General features: G+C 32.4%; 1 protein-coding gene across 6 annotated transcripts in view; it reads left to right on the top strand.

Moving 5' to 3' along the window:
- LOC134690720 (kinesin-like protein KIF13B) overlaps positions 1–18423 on the top strand; it is a 111015-nt gene that overhangs the window by 53140 nt on the left and 39452 nt on the right. For 5 of the 6 annotated variants that reach the window (XM_063550748.1, XM_063550747.1, XM_063550750.1 and 2 more), the window contains exons 9-15: positions 7586–7722; positions 9351–9460; positions 11094–11234; positions 14090–14267; positions 14827–14989; positions 15414–15590; positions 18077–18223. In XM_063550748.1, the coding sequence (XP_063406818.1) occupies positions 7586–7722; positions 9351–9460; positions 11094–11234; positions 14090–14267; positions 14827–14989; positions 15414–15590; positions 18077–18223 (1053 nt within the window). Of the gene's footprint in view, positions 1–4987; positions 5096–7585; positions 7723–9350; positions 9461–11093; positions 11235–14089; positions 14268–14826; positions 14990–15413; positions 15591–18076; positions 18224–18423 lie in introns of those variants that run through there. The other variant, XM_063550751.1, reaches the window with a different exon arrangement.

The raw sequence follows: 18423 nt of genomic DNA, 5'->3' as shown, positions 1-18423 counted from the left end.
GTATATTTACAATTTTTCCAAGGCATATTCAACTGGAATTAGTTAGAATAAAAAGGTGATTTAATTATGTTTTTTCTTAAGTGACGATTTATTTAACCTTTGGATGTACCATGATGTGGACAACTGCAGACTACGATACTTTTGAGCCAAGCAGTAAAAAGTTTAAACAGGTGAAATTTTTTTTTTAATACATATTTGAAAGTACATTTGAAGCAAATACTGAAAAAAATGCTCCAAAAATGATAATTTACTGTCAATAATTGAGGAAAAAATAGCTGTAAGAATTGAAAGAATTGAGGTTACAAGGGGGGAAAGCAGCAGAGTGAAATATAAAATGCAAAGGGTTTTTAATTATACTTTAATTCATATTTTCTACAACTGATGTATAAATTTAAAGATTTTTTTTTTTTTTATGATGTTTGCTAGCATTGAAAGTTCAGTCGTGTCTTCAAATCTTTATAATTGAAACTTTATTTAAAAATTCAGTATGTTTTGATGCATTTCAGTTAAGTAATTGTTCATTGGTAAACATGAAATCTGTTCAGAGATCTTTAATCTGATCAAATGATTGGTCAGAGATCAGGTCAGAGTTCAGAGAGATCTAATTGGTTAATTGACACCTTCATTAGATTGACTAATGTTCTGTTCATACCCAGATCAAACAGTCAAATTTATCTTTAAACTTGTTCACAGTATAATCTGAAAAGTGAGGAGAAACAACCAGACAACATGTTTACAATGGTAAGATTTTGAACAAGAAAAATTGTTGTCATTTGGAAAGAAATATATTCAAATGAACTCAAAAAGTGAAGAAATCTAATGCTGAGTGGTCTAAGTAGTTACTATTGTAATCATTAGCCAGTCAACACACTGATGTTGTGAGTTCAAATCACGCTCATGGGGCTGCACTCAACTCCATTCTTAATTAACAACTAAGGATTGTCAGTTTTCGTATCGAAGGCCAGTGGTTTTCTCTGGCACTCCTGCTTCCTCCACAAAATAACTGGCCCGCCATGAAAAAGCTCCAAAAGCTGTGTAAAAATTTGCGTTAAAACACACACAAAAAAAGAAAGAAAACTTTAGTGTAACTTTACAGTTATCATGCATTTCTCATTGTTGTGTAATATGTGATAATTTGATTGTCAGCAGCATGATGATTTGGTCATTACCAATACTAAATTAGTTGAGCTGAAGATCACTGGTATGTGTAGGATTTTCCCAATAGGGCTCTTCACGGTTAGTTAGGCCATGTTAGATAGGGGGCAGATTTTTTAGAAAAAGGTGGAAATAGTATGAAAGTATGGGAAACCCTATGTGTGTTTCCAAGCAACTGCTCTGTTTCTACGATGTTTTCCCGTATTTTTGCCCCTATCCAATATGGCCGAACTAACCGTGAAGAGCCCTATTCTCTGTGATTTGTGATAAATAGTTTGTTGCCATTGTCTTTACTGATACAATGTACTTAAGTTGACCCGAGTCATTTTGTGCCAAGTATTTCTCAAATGTGTGAGTGATTTGGTGATTATTTGTTTTTAAGCATGGGTCATTACTAATTCTTATTTCTCAAGATGGTGTGTGATTTGATGCTTATTTATTTGTAAGTATTAGAGTCTTTATCTATACTTCATTGAACACAAGACTAGAAGCTTATTGTGAGCCAAGTATTTCTAGTATTGGTCTTTATCTATACTTCTGTGAACACAGAGACCTGAAGCTACTGTGAGCCAAGTATTTCTAAATCTACAGGGAGGAATTAACAGACATGATGTGTGAGTTATGTTCAAACTGTTAGTCTCTTGGTCAAGATAAAAATCGCACTCATAACTATGTCTGTTGTATTAATGGTAAACCATATAAAAATAAGATGTGCTTGTCATTATTATTGCTCTTATTGTCCATTTTAATGATTTCCAAATCTAATCTTAAACAAGATACATAGAGGTTTTATAGGACTGATATCTTTCTTAGTCTGTAAAATTTGTTCAATATTTTCTAAAGATAATTTGATATGTTGATTATTTTCTTAATGGAAACAATATATAGACATTTAGCCACCAGTATTTCTATTCTACCTTAAGGCCATCATTGATATTCCTAAATTGAACATGCTTAGCGTAGGAAGCAACAAATACCATATTTGAGGTCTTCTGTTTAAGCCATCTTGGGATCAACCATATCATCTTTAACACTATCTATATAGTCCCCAAGGGTGACTGGGGAATAGAAATATGGTCAATTGGTCTTCTCCCGACCATCAGTAAAACACTTGCCGAAGTGGGGCGTCCGTTTGGCTGTGCGGGATGTATCAAGTTCGCAGTCATGTCTGGTCAGAAAGGGGACATTTAAGCCGATGTCTCATGTAAAGAGAGTGCCATGCTCTTTTCTCGTTAAGAACCCTTGCAAAAACTCTCTGAGGGGTCCGTAGGTGGCCTGTTGCAAGGCAAAATTTCTGTTCCTATGCAATATACACTCATTCTCCAGTGGCAGTCCAAAATTCCCCGACCATTGGCCTCTTTTATGACAAGACCTACCTATTGTATTTATTGTGAGCTTGTTCTCGTCCTGAATATGCATGAAATATTTGCCACTGGACATTAAGCAACCAACAATCAATCAATCAATTACTATCTATATAGTAAAGAACAAAACTAGCACAGTGATATATGATTGTTAGGAAAACATATTAAATAGAATTGTAGAAAAGTCTTCAAGGAAATGAACAACAATCTAAGAAAAAAACAGACTTGATGGATACTTATGTAATTTCTTAGTTTCTACATACATCATTACAATCAATCCATCGATGAAGTCAGTAATGTAAATGAAAATGTCCCATTTCAATTACCCTCTTATCTAGTAAGCAAACAGCTCAGTGAGTTACCAACATGATTACTTATATAAGATGCACTGTACGTTTTCCTCACGACAAATTGACATTGATTCATGCAAACTTGATGGATTTGGGTATTTGTTTGGATCTCTGTGACCTTAGTGTTGTTTCTGTTTTCGTCGTATCGGCTTTGTTGAGTAATGGCTTTTAGAATTACAAAGACGTAATCAGTTATTACAGATAATTTCATAATGATGTAGATTTTCTATTGGATAAGAGTGAATGTCTTTTAGGTAATAAAAGTATTGTATACAATCCTGATGAAAAGACATTATTGACGGAACTTTTGTAGAAACTTTTACAGACACATTTCTTTATTTAGATAAATCTTTTATGGTCAATATAAAAATAAGATGTGGTATGATTGCCAATTTGACAACTCTTTGTCATAGATCTAATGATGTAGAAGTTAACAGCTATAGGTCATTGTGCAAAATTCAACAATGAACAAAACAAACATGACACAGAAAACTTAGAGATAAAAAGCCAAGAATTAACAATTTAACCGATATAAACCTATCTTACTTGGTAAAGTATGAAGTAAAGAATGTCTATGTCACTCAGAGACACACTGCAACCTGGCATACTATGTCACTCAGAGACACACTGCAACCTGGCATACTATGTCACTCAGAGACACACTGAAACCTGGCATACAGACATATTTTTGTTTTCAAGTAGAGTAAAATCTTTCTAAACGAATCACACTGAAAATAACAATGACTATTAGGTAACCTATCAATACACATCAATGATAAAGCACCCCAACAAATAGAATAGCCAGAAACCGTCTAGATATCATATGATGAGTGTGGGAGTTGTAAGTCTGAGAGCAATCCAACAACACAAACCAAATGACTTCTTCGGGTAGTTACATAAAGGTGTCTACAGGTCAACAGGTTTACAGGTTAACATTAAAGGCCTTGTGGTCATAAAACTTTTTGAGTCAGTTTTTTGTACTATAACTCGAAAATCAACAAATCAAACTGCTGGATTTCATGTTTCGAGCATGATTTGTGTGCTCCGAGCACTGAGCAAAGTGTTATGCCTTCAAGGCCGGGACATCTATAAGGTCAACATATAGTTAGTTGTCAACAAGAAGTGTCCATCCTGTATATCCATGTTGATGCTGTGCTTTTAAATTCATCCAATCATCTTTCAGTATTTCCTGCAAACTGGATTCTAAAATGAAAATGACATAAACTAGTTTTAAAAGTGTGAACAAATAAAACATAATAGAGTAGTATTATAATCAATCTAATGTAATAAGGAGTATTTAATTTTCATGTTTAACTGTTTATTTAAGATGCAGAATTCACTTTCAATTTCATAAGTAAATATTGATTTGTGCAATATATTTTGTAATGTTTATGGATTTGTAGGCTATAGTTTTGAGGGATAATTATTTATTGAAAAATTTGTAATGAATATTTATTTACCCTGTGTGAAAATGAAATTAATGAAACTGGATGTTTTTTTAAGTTTGCTTGAAATGCAGATGCTGACTAAGCTTTAATAATAATCGAAACATTTTTTTTATAAATTTTGTTTTAAAATGGTGGACAACTTCAAAAGTTTGTAAATTTTTCCTTAATTTTCTTCAATTGTCTTTTAAATTGAGGGGAGTGAACTTGTTGAATTGTTAAAAAAAAAATGTTAAAAAGGGCATGGGAGATAACTGTATTTTGTCTATTTATAGAAGAGATAATTGACCATAATTATGTAAAATAATCTTTTTAAATCTGAACTGTGTTTTGTATATATAAGTATATAGATCAATAGATGCAGGATCATATCTAGAGGGTAAAATCTATTTGCAACAGGTGAAATTTAAATGGGTCAAAAGTCAGAATTAAAACTGCATGAAAAAGTTAGTTGAAAAATGTACCTCAATAGTATACTTCAACATAAATTATATATTTATAAAGTTAAAATTTAGATAATATTGAATTTTCATCGAAGGTAGCTTATGATTAATGGAATCATGCAGTTACTTTAAAAATTGAGACCAAATGTGTAAAAAAGTTAGTCGATATTTATTGACAAGGACAAGTTATATAAGTATATGTTGGTCAATAATGTCACCTGGTGTCAAAACCATAAATAAGTTATATGACACTGTATAATGTGAGACATTGTGTATCAAAAACACACCTCATTAGATGTAAAGTATGCCTGTGTATAGACCTCAGAGATGTTAACTATGTAAGTGTTATAGAAAGGTTACAACTGAAAGGATTATTTATACCTAGGAGAAAAATAGAGTATTTTGTTTACTGTTTAAATGTACTTTAATCAAGACACTCTTACTACAGTTTGGATTTAGCATAAATATTTTATTACATTATTCTGGACAATTTCTCAATTAATTTGAATATAGCAGATGTATATGTGAAATTGAATTAATAAAAATAAAAACTATGCAAGTTGAGGGGGATTATTAAATAACTCATCAGGAGAAAAATATAATACAGATGTCTTAAGATGCAAACAATGTAAGTTTTATGGATAGTTGACATACTTCATAAGGACAACTGAAAGGATATATTTTACATGTGAACACTTTTAGAATATTAACTATGTGAGTGGATGGGACTTTAAAAAATATACCTAGGAGAAGCATATAGTATTCCTTAACTGTTACATGTACTTTAGTCAGGATATTTTAACTACAGTTTGAATATAGAAAATTTGGTTTATATGTGAAAAGTTTTAGAATCTAAACTATGTGAGTGGATCGGCCTTAAAAAATACACCTAGGAGAAAAAATATAGTATTATCAAAACATTTTGGCTGCAGTTTGGACATTTCAGGTTTCGAGGGGTCAAATTAATACCTCATCAGGAGAAAAATATAATACATGTACAAATGTAATATCTTTATTGTTAGTAAAATTCAGGTTTCTTGACTGCAGTTTTAATATAACAGATGTATTTTAAATGCATTTATGAAACCATGGAAGTATTAATATATGGACATTATATTAGCTAGCTAGGAGGGAAAAAAAATCAAATTTCTGTACTGTGTGAAACAATTGACATCATGGTATTCTGTCTATATAGCTTGTAATTTATATGAGCTAAGGATAGGAAAATTTGAACTTGTAAGTTAATTGCACTGGATTTATTTCATTCAAAATAAGTATCTTTTGATTTCATATACCTGATAAACAGGAATTTTGTATGTGAAAGCGTGACACAGGGACCTAGAAATGTATATCTAAGTATTTGTTATAAAGGAGTGATGGTTGTAAATATTTGAAAGCAGTGGTCATCTGTGGTGTGACAGGGATTTATACCTAGAAGATCTGTTGTTTTATATGTAAACAATATTTTATAACATATTATAAATGGTATACTTACCTTTAAAAGAACAGGGGCTAGCTATCATATAACTGGGATTGAGTCATTTTTCTAAGGAGTGAATTCACTTGATATTTTAATTGAATTTGATTTATAACTTTTAAAAGTATGAAATATATAGATAAGAATTTTTTGGATCACTATTTTCATCAAACTTTTTGCTTGTTTATTTTGTCTGGGTTTTTTTTTTTTGGGGGGGGGGAGGGTCATGATGGGAGATTATTTTATATGGCACAAATAATTTTTGTCAACTTTTAACTAAACCATAAACAATATTTTTCTATAACATTGAAAATTTTACTTATTTTAAATTGACTTCTTATTTTCATTTCCTGAAATAATATGATTTTAAGAAAATTAGGGTCTATTTATTTAAAAAAAACAACATGTCCTTATGTTGATGGTCTGTTCTACTGTTATATTACCAAGCGCTCATTATTGAAGTTGCCAAATTTAGAGTTAAAAGATTTTTATTATTCCACATCTTGAAATATCGACTAAATTATTTAGCATCTTACAGTTACTATATGATGAAAACATAGCTACATCGATAGCTACTTAAAGAAAATTTATTTAAATTTCTACCCATATATTGTGTTCCTTGCATGTTTATAGGTTAAATACATTTATTGAATTATTAAAGTTTTTCAATTTCGAAGAAGTAGAAATAAAATGCATTGGTATAGAAATGATTGATTTAACAACAATAGATATTTGCATCAAGTTGTAATATCGAGTTCTTATTGAAATATTTATACATTAACAGGGTAATTTAAGGACAAATTATTATGAACTTTCATTGTACAATTTAAAAGGTCACACCGTTCTGAATCAAGCCTCAGAATTAGATTAATTTCATGACATACATTGTAGTAATATGGACAAATTTGTCAGTTGCAAATATATATTGTGTCTTCTGTAAATCTGTAAAAGTTATTGTACATGAAAAGGATAAAAAGATTTGGCAAAGATAGTGGACATTAAACAACCAATTGCATTAACCAACAAACAGAAGTTTGCTAATTTTGAAAAGAAGACACAGTTTACAACCATAGGTGAAGTTTTTATCTTTAACTGAAGATTAGAAAAGAAGATGGCCATGTAAGCTGGTTGTCATGAGCTTCTAAGAAAAACACTTTTTAAGAGAAAAACATACTAGCTTGCTATGCCGAATGGGTTTTGCTTATTTTTGAAAGCCGTAATGTGACTACATATGTTAACCTTTATGGCATTTTGGTCTCTGGTGGAGAATTGTCTAATTGGCAATCATACCACATCTTCTTTTGTTTATACTGATTTATTGGATACCTTTACTATTTTATTCTTGTTTCAGGACCATACCTTGGTTGGCAGAGTGGATGCTCCAAAACAACAGGATATACAACTCAGTGGTCTAGGTATTATGCCTGAACATTGTATGGTAGATGTAGAAAACAATGATGTGTATGTCTCACCACTAGAGGGCGCTAGGTAAGTCACATGACAGTAGTGGCCTGGGTATTATGCCTGAACATTGTATGGTAGATGTAGAAAACAATGATGTGTATGTCTCACCACTAGAGGGCGCTAGGTAAGTCACATGACAGTTGTGGTCTGGGTATTATGCCTGAACATTGTATGGTAGATGTAGAAAACAATGATGTGTATGTCTCACCACTAGAGGGCGCTAGGTAAGTCACATGACAGTTGTGGCCTGGGTATTATGCCTGAACATTGTATGGTAGATGTAGAAAACAATGATGTGTATGTCTCACCACTAGAGGGCGCTAGGTAAGTCACATGACAGTTGTGGTCTGGGTATTATGCCTGAACATTGTATGGTGGATGTAGAAAACAATGATGTGTATGTCTCACCACTAGAGGGCGCTAGGTAAGTCACATGACAGTAGTGGCCTGGGTATTATTCCTGAACATTGTATGGTAGATGTAGAAAACAATGATGTGTATGTCTCACCACTAGAGGGCACTAGGTAAGTCACATGACAGTAGTGATTTAAGATTTATGCCTGAAGGTTTGAAACTCAATAGTAATTAGGCCCTCCTTCTGTTAAATCTTTACCGTTTGTGAGGGCCTGAAATTTTAATACAAAATGATTCACAAATGACACGTTCCTCTAACTGTTTTGGTTCTTTGTGATGAAAGAGCAACTAAAAGAAGCGAAATCAAGATAACTAGCCTTACTTCTAAGCTCTGAAAAAAAATCCATTGTTTTGTGTGTTTTATATATAACAAAATCATCAGAAAACAGTCATTTTCCCCCAAAAAATTGTACAGATTGTAAGCTTGATTTGATTTATTATTTTTCTTATTTCAAACCATAGAATTACACAAAAGAAGCATAGAAACAAATTTCATAATAAGCTGAGGGCCATGATTGTGTCAATTTTATCTTTCATAAGCCCTGTAATTTCAATTAGAAAATAATTTTTAAAATACTGACTAAAAAAGATGCCTTCAGGCATCGTTGGGCCAATGCAAGGCAATGCTATGAGGCATTGTTGGGCATGCGCCAGACGATGCCTCACAACATAGTCAGGGATGAAAGGGTTAATGCCAGAATCCATCTTAACACAGAGTAAAAATACCAATCTAATGAAAAATAATGTACTATGAAGTAAAAAGTGGGTTAAAATAAAAATAAATCTATTCTTTCAGACAAATACTAATGATGCAAATTTTTGCCGCAGAATTCCCTTCCTAACATATGAGACAATAAACATCAAACTAATTTTGTCTTTACATGTCAATATTATTCACAAAAGGACAAAATATATAAATCTTACCACAGTTGCATAATTCTGTTCCGAAAGTGCACTTTTAACTTCTTTGTTTATATGTTTTAACTATAAAAGCAGTCTATTGTAATTAGAATCGTACTATACAGCTGTGTCTTTTTGTCGAACAACTAATTGATAATTAAAATATATGTGTCTTTTCTTCTTACAACTAATTGATAATTAAAATATATGTGTCTTTTAATGACCAGACAGAAAGCTCTTTTCTGTTGATTGCATAATAGCTAAATTTTAATTTGATTTAAGAATTAAGTAAGTTTTTTCAGAGTACAGTATATGTAATGATAACTTGTCTGTTTTAGAACGTGTGTTAATGGATCACTGATCGGGGAGAAGACTAGAGTCAGACATGGAGACAGGATTTTATGGGGGATCAATCATTTTTTCCGAATTAATTGTCCAAAATTAAACAGTAAGTGTTTTACTATCAATTATTTTCAATATTGTTGTGTAATGATGAAGCATGGACTGATGCTAGTCTGCCCTTTCTCGCTTAAATCTTAATGACAAGACTTAAAACTGTAGATTCATTTAGAGTTCTTCAAATGTCTAGTTATTATTAAGTGCATGCAATATGAAAAAGCTTAGTTTGAATAAAGTAAAGATCTACAAAATATAGTTTGATTTGAACAAAACAGACTGCCAGGGTTATAAGTTTATTATTGCAATATCACCTGCGACGTGGACACAGAGGATTTCTTGAGAAAAAAAATTATGGAAATATTTACCAACTGCTTGACAAAATAAGTATGAAACTTAGCAGACACAAAAATCCTTTTTATTATAGCTCTGCTAAAGCATTGCCTGTAATAATTAGTTTGCAACAGTAAAATCAATGATTGACATTTGTAAGTGTTTTAAAAAATCCTAACAGTTTTTCTACTGGAATAGAATTTGATGGTACAAAGATTAAAATGATCTGTTGAACTCAGTCAGGGAAACTTGGCATTAATGTTTGTATTTAGTTGTAGTGTCTTTAATGCACATGAAATATTTGCCACTGGACATTCAGCAACAGACAATTGAAAAATCATTCAATTAGATTGTTAACAATGTCACGGTCGTGTATCAGATTGCTGCGATAAAAAGTTGGCTATGTCATGACAGAAAAAAGTCTCTTGAGTATTAAAATTTCAATATTTCATTCTAAGAAATTAAGGACATTAAAGAGGCTGCCTTTTCGACTGCTTGTAAAGAAATTATTCATAGATTTAGCTTTTAAAAGAATCCCAAGACAATAAAAAAAACTGATAAGAAGACAACTTAGTATATTTACGCTGACACAATCACAAAAGAGCTATTGTAAGTGTTTTTCCCCACATATCTTGGTCAGATGGATAAAAACTCTTTAAGAAACACTTGAATATAAAATATACTACTGGCATTTCTGAATATTTCATCCCATTAGTGATTTATTATACGGGAAATTTAATTACTGTACATATAAATGATGTAAATACATTGAGAACTGATCAAATGTGGTCACAAATGTAAATTGCATTATGGGAAATGTATTACTTATTTTCAAATTTTAATGGATTGAATTTCAAAAAAATTGTCAACGCCATAATTCTCTGACTTTCATGACTTAAACAGATATGAATAATATGACCTGTTGGGTAAACAATAGTGAAATATTACCAACTTTTTATGATTTTTTTTAAACTGAAATTTTCCAAATATTTTTTTAGACTTACATATATGGCAATGCTCCCATGGCCCATAGGACTATTTTAGCATAATGTTTTTTTAAGTTAAATGATTCCATGTTTTGTGTTTACAAATTTCTTAATTTACAAAAATAATGTTGTCCTTGAACAAATTTTTGCATTACATCTAGATTAATTATTCTCCTCCAATGATAGTATACATGGCAAGTTATGGAAAATATGCATTTAATCTGATTTTATATGCAGCTATTGATAATTAATACTTACAAAGATATGTTTTATCTATTCCATATAAATAATAATTGATACATGTATATACATTCTGATGCTTGTTATCTAAACAATGAATAATTAATCAGTAATTAATTATAACAGGTCCGCAGAGTGCAACTGAACCAGAACAACAGATAGATTACAGTTTTGCTCAGCAAGAATTAATGGATAAACAGTTTAGTAATGATCCTATTCAAGAAGCTATAGAAGGCATTGTAAAACAACACCAAGAGGACAAAGAAGGTTGGTGCTTTTTTTTTTTTTTTTAATCATTATTTTATTATTTTATTTATTTATTTATTTTTTTTTGGGGGGGGGGGGGGGGGAGAAGTGTCTTACAGTCAAGTCAGTATTGATCCCATACTAGAGGGTATAGAAAGCATTATAAAACAAAAAAGGTTTTTTAACCGGATTTTTGTGACAAAAATGTCGGTTATTAAATTGGGAATGCACAGCGGTCGGTCGGTGGGGCGGGCGGCAATCAAATGTTGTCCGTGCATTAACTCAAGAACTGTTCGATCAAAGCTTTTAAAATTTTAATATGTTGTTACTGACAACTAAATGAAGGTCAAGTTCAATAATGGCCATTTTGACTTTTACCGTTCAGGAGTTATGGTTCTTGAAAGATTGAAAAAATGGCGTTTCCAGTCGTGTCCGTGCATTTACGCATGAACAGTTCCACCAAAGCTTCCCAAATTTTAATATGTTGTTACTGGTGACAAAATGGAGGTCAAGTTCAATAATGACGATTTTGACTTATACCGTTCAGCAGTTATGGTTCTTGAAAGATTGAAAAATGGCGTTTCCAGTCGTGTCCGTGCATTTACGCATGAACTGTTTTACCAAAGCTTCCCAAATTTTAATATGTTGTTACTGGTGACTAAATGGAGGTCAAGTTCAATAAAGACGATTTTGACTTATACCGTTCAGGAGTTATGGTTCTTGAAAGATTGAAAAATGGTGTTTCCAGTCGTGTCCGTGCATTTTCTCATGAACCATTCAACCAAAGCTTTTCAAATTTTAATATGTTGTTACTGATGACAAAATAGAGGTCAAGTTCAATAATGACGATTTTGACTTTTACCGTTCAGGAGTTATGGTTCTTGAAAGATCGTTAAATGGTGTGAGCCAAGGCTCCGTGTTGAAGGCTGTACTTTAACCTATAATGGTTTAATTTTTAAATTGTTATTTGGATGGAGAGTTGTCTCATTGGCACTCACACCACATCTTCCTATATCTATTTCCATTCACGTTGTTGCATTTACTCACAAACCATTCAATCTAAGCTTTTCAAATTTTAATATGTTGATACTGATGACAAAATAGAGGTCAAATTTGATATTGACAATTTTCACTTTCACCAATCATCAGTAATGGTTCTTGTGATATTGCCAGGACACAAATAAATGCTAAATAAATCCGGTTTGCTGTCGTTGTGACAGCCTCTTGTATATTGTTTGAGGTGTGTGTAGGGGACAGGGTTAGTAATGATCCTATTCAAGAGGCTATAGAAGGCATTGTAAAACAACATCAAGAGGACAAAGAAGGTTGGTACATTTTTTGGGGGAGGGGGGTTAAAGGAGAGGGGTCTTACAGTCAGGTTGGTGATTTTATACTTTTAGAGAGGATAAAGGGAACTATTATGCCTGGTACCTAACTAGGAAAAGAATAAAAAAAAAAAAAATTGTTATTTTGGAGAGGATGACCAAAGTAGAGACATCAGAAGCAAAAACCCTATAAGGGACAGATATATTAATTCAGGAGACTGTAGAGGATAAGCATTTCTTTTTATTATGACCCACCTAAGATAGTAGAGGGGCATTATGTTTTCTTGTCTGTGTGTCTGTTCGTCTGTCTGTCCCGCTTCAGGTTAAAGTTTTTGGTCTAGGTAGTTTTTGATAAAGCTGAAGTCCAATCAACTTTAAAGTTAGTACACATGCTCCCTATGATATGATTTTTCTAAATTGAATGCCAAATTAGAGTTTTGACCCCAATTCCACGGTCCATTGAACATAGAAAATGATAGTCGAGTGGGGCATCCATGTACTATGGACACATTTTTGTTCTATTAGTGATAATATTGAAACAAAAAAGGAAGATGAAAATAGATTAGTAGGGAGGTACCACTGTTTGGTAGTTATTGGTTATGATTGTAAAAGTTTATTATAGGCATCATTTAGATATTAGTAATAGAAGCCTTAGGATGAAGGGAGAAATATTAAAATACTTTTTGAAATGGTAGACTAATAATTACTGATTCTTTAGACTTTTCAAATAAAAGAATAAAGGTTATAATATGTAAGTTTAAACATCAGTATTCTATGAAATATAATGCGTTAAGACATCAATTATATATAATCTATGCCAAGAAACAGATTTCTAGTTTCATACTCTTTATAGTGATTATTTGTGTCCTTGAAACCCGGCTGACAAACTTTACTTGTACATTCCTGAACATGTTTACCTTTAAACAATACCTTTATAAATAACTGACATGACCTTGGTTTATGAAACAAACCTATATATGGTTATCATACTTGTATGGTATGTTTTTGAATGTAATTTTTTCCATTTGATTATAACAGAGAATTACAAACTTTGATATGATATCCACATGGCTCCTTGTCATTGCAGAATGTAATAAAAAAAGAAGATGTGGTATGATTGCCAATGAGACAGCTCTCCACAAGAGACCAAATGACACAGAAACATGTATTTTTCTTCATCACTCTGTCATCTGACTTCCATTAGGGATATCAAGTACAGGAGAACATAATTCATCTTTTATACATACAATAGATGTTTTGAATGTTATATACAGGCTTATATAGCTGTTAATTTCAGTGTCATTTTGGTCTCTTATGGAGAGTTGTCTCATAATTTATAAGCAGTCATATCATATATTCTTTTTTATATTAAATGAGAGTATGTGTGCCTAAAATTCAAGTGAACTCTTTTATATAACTTTGTTTTCTGATAAAAAATATGTATTTCTATTAAATGAGATGTAGGACTTTAATGGTTTAACATGTTTTTCCTTAACAAACTCCAAAATCAGGTATTTTTTATCAAGTCTTTAAAACTCACTTCATTTGCAGAAGCATTAGAACAACAAAGAAAGCAGTACGAAAGACAAATGCAGTTGTTAAGGAACCAGATTATGTCTCCTGGTACCCCATCCATGCCTATACTGCCATTCAGTATGAACTTTACATCACCTACTGGTTCTACTAATAGTGGGATACAGAAACGGTACCAGATATGGGCAGAAGAAAGGTAAATCTGGTTACCATCAGTATGACATAGGATACCAGTTTCAATAAAGCAGTGATTTAAGAATTAAAGATTCAAATATTTTTATTTGCTAAATTTAAAAAAAAATGCATTTAATTCTAAGTGAGAATAAGGAAATTTATTACAAGCTAACTTGAAGAATGAAATTTTGCAGACCTAGGAAAAATTCTATAAAATAATCAGAAAACATTGTAGATGTCGTAAAAACAAATAGAAAGTTCTTTCTATTTAAAACGTTGAAAGCCTATCAAAGCTGCTATTGGTAATTGAAATGAAATTATCCTCAAACAGAGAAAGGTGTCCATAACAGAGTCCAATCCTATCTTGGTTATAGATACCTTTCTATATCATTTTCAGGCTCTACTTGTGTGATTATGATGTCACATTAAGAAATTGGTCAATTCAGATATTTTTCAGGATTATTTCCAGTTATTCAAAAACTATCTTCACTTGGATCTCTTGTATTGCATTTCGTATATTTTTTACTTGTAATTTTTTCTTCAGATTTAGGTTTTTAATTTAACATTTCTTGTATTTACAGAGAGAAAACCTTTAAACAAAGTTTAGTGAAGTTACGAGAGGAAGTGGCGAAGGCCAATGCCTCCGTACAGGAAGCTAATGTGTTAGCTCAGGAGATGGGAAAAAGAACAGAGTTCCATGTCACTCTCCAGATACCTGCATGTAACCTTAGCCCTAATAGACGGGTAAGTCCATGTTACCTTAGTCCTAACAGACGGGTAAGTCCATGTTACCTTAGTCCTAACAGACTGGTAAGTGTACTGTTGTCCATGTACTCAGGTTGTCGGGGAAAGTATGGAATATGCAGACATAGATGGTGATATTTTTACATTGAAAAGGGGGATACCAGGAAACTTTGGTTTATTAAAAAAAGAGGGAAATTGTTTGGTATATTCTGATTGTCGTGACCACAATCACATCATCTTAAAACCTGTATGTAACCTAGGGAATTTGTTCTTACATAAGCAACACAACAGGTGCCAGATGTGGAGCAGAATGAGCACCTGAGATCACCAACAATTACAGCAGGATTGTAGCATTTTTATGTGAATTCAGAAAATCAAAAACAAATTTCCATGTTTACAATAATTGGTTCTCTTCATATTTTAGAAAGGAACATTTGTGAGTGAACCTGCCATCTTAGTAAAGAGGAAGAACCGAGCCAATCAGATCTGGTCAATGGAGAAGTTTGAGAACAAGTTGATAGACATGAGGGACATGTATGAAGAGAGGAAGTCCCAGGGGCTACCAATGATGGTACTGGACGAGGTTGATGACGAGTCGGGGGTTTGTGTGCTTTGCATGATGTTTTAGTTTGCATTTTATTCAGTTGCATGGTTAAATGTTCTTTTAGATCAGTTGATTTTATTTTTTAAAACAGAAAGGAAGCTTTAAAAATATATTAATACCTTTCTGGTAAATTTATTTCGCTATGTTGTGTTGTTTGATTGCTGTCACCCCACATGTCCTTATATTCATTTTTGCAAATTTGCTTTAATTTTTTTTTTTAAAGTATTTTTTATGCTATATATATTTTGGAGATATTTTGAATGATTTGGGGGAAAAAAGTTCATTTCATAAGAATGCACCAAGATTTATTGGAGTATTATTTCATAAAAATTTTCAATTGAATTACTTTACCTGACTTTACCTGTGCTCGTACTTATGGTGACTGGGTGACAAAAAAGTTACTGTCCCTTCCTTTGCTTTGCTTTTCCCTACAACCAAGACATTTATTGATGTATTGATGTGTTACTTTCATTTCTGTCTCTTTTTATGCCCCACCTACGACAGTAGAGGGGCATTATGTTTTCTGGTCTGTACGTTCGTCTGTCTGTCCCGCTTCAGGTTTTTGGTCAAGGTAGTTTTTGATGAAGTTGAAGTTCAATCAACTTCAAACTTAGTACACATGTTCCCTATGATATGATCTTTCTAATTTTAATGCCAAATTAGAGTTTTTATCCCAATGTCATGGTCCACTGAACATAGAAAATGATAGTGTGAGTGGGGCATTTGTGTACTGAGGACACATTCTTGTTTTTTCTGTACTTTAAACATGACACTATTAAACTTATCAGTTAAGTTTTACTTATTTACATATGTGCATGAATTTTAAATATTTTCACAGTAATCTCCCCTTTTTAGCTCACCTGGCCTAAAAGGCCAAGTGAGCTTTTCTCATCACTTGGCGTCCGGTGTGTGGCGTCTGTCGTCGTCCATCGTCATTAACTTTTACAAAAATCTTCTCCTCTGAAACTACTGGGCCAAATTGAACCAAACTTGGCCACAATCATCATTGATGTATCTAGTTTTAAATTTGTGTTTTTTTACCTGGCCAACCAACCAAGATGGCCGCCATGGCTAAAATAGAACATAGGGGTAAAATGCAGTTTTTGGCTTATAACTCACAAACCAAAGCATTTAGAGCAAATCTGACCAGGATAAAATTGTTTATCAGGTCAAGAACTATCTGCCCTGAAATTTTCAGATGAATCAGACAACCCATTGTTGGGGTGCTGCCCCTAAATTGATAATTTTAAGGAAATTTTACTGTTTTTGGTTATTATCTTGAATATTATTATAGATGGAGATAAACTGTAAACAGCAATAATGTTCAGCAAAGTAAGATTTACAAATAAGTCAACATGAACAAAATGCTCAGTTGACCCCTTTAGGAGTTATTGCCCTTTATAGTCAATTTTTAACCATTTTTCGTAAATCTCCATGATCTTTTACAAAAATCTTCTCTGAAACTACTGGGCCAAATTAATCCAAACTTAGCTACAATCATCATTGATGTATCTAGTTTAAAATTTGTGTTTTTTGACCAGGCAAACCAACCAAGATGGCCGCCACGGCTAAAAATAGAACATGGAGGTTAAATGACCGACCGTGCAAGGGCTGTATAGCCAGTCAAGGTCGTTAAAAACTTCCATTTGTTGTTGTAAATGCAGTTTTTGGTTATTATTCTAAAACCAAAGCATTTAGAGCAAATCTGACAAGGGGTAAAATTGTTTATCTGGACAGATCTATCTGCCCTGAAATTTTAAGATGAATGGGACAACCTGTTGTTGGGTTGCTGCCCCTGAATTGGTAATTTTAAGGAAATTTTGCTGTTTTGTGTTATTATCTTGAATATTATTATAGATAGAGATAAACAGCAAAAATGTACAGCAAAGTAAGATCTACAAATAAGTCAACATGACCGAAATGGTCAATTTTTAACAATTTTCTTAAAATTTGTAAATTTTCACCAACTTTTTCCACTGAATTTATTGGGCCAAGTTCTTATAGATAGAGATAATTGTAAGCAGCAAGAATGTTTAGAAAAGTAAGATCTACAAACACATCCCATCACCAAAACACAATTTTGTCATAAATCCATCTGTGTCCTTTGTTTAATATTCACATAGACTAAGGTGAGCGACACAGGCTCTTTGGAGCCTCTAGTTCATTTTCCATTGGTCTCCTTGTTATTTTGATTTCAACTCCCAGTTGTATGCACCCGTTCTACTTTCTGTCCCCCTGCTAGACATCAATAGGGTATTAAACAAACAAAAAGTATTCTGAACAATAGTGCAGCATCTAAATTCTTTTTTATGATATTTACATTTCCCTAGCATACATTGTATTTTGAAAAGAATTTTACAGAAAGAAAAGAAAAAATAACCATTTGTTAAGGTATATTTTCAACAGTTCCTTGTAAAAATTAATATTGTCCTCAATAGGTATACAAATAAGAACACGGAGTTAATTGTATTTTTGTATTGCAGGATGATGGCCCAGCGGTAAAAGGAGATCCATTTTATGAGTCCCAGGAAAATCATAACTTAATTGGTGTAGCTAATGTCTTCCTTGAATGTTTGTTCCACGATGTGAAACTGGACTACCATGTACCAATTATTAGTCAACAAGGGGAGGTAATTATGTTTTTAATGTCTCCCTTGAATGTTTGTTCTAAAATTTGAATCTGGACTACCATGTACCATTATTAGTCAAATCGAGATCATTCTGTTTAGTGATGTACCTTTATTACAAGCTAACTTGAAGAAAGAAATTTTGCCGACAAGTGGCAGCCTTTAATTGTCTTCCCTAAACAGTTTTACTAATTTCATGAATG

Source organism: Mytilus trossulus, chromosome 11 (genome assembly GCF_036588685.1).
Source record: "Mytilus trossulus isolate FHL-02 chromosome 11, PNRI_Mtr1.1.1.hap1, whole genome shotgun sequence".
Lineage (NCBI taxonomy): Eukaryota > Metazoa > Mollusca > Bivalvia > Mytilida > Mytilidae > Mytilus > Mytilus trossulus.
This window is presented reverse-complemented; position numbering and strand designations above follow the sequence as displayed.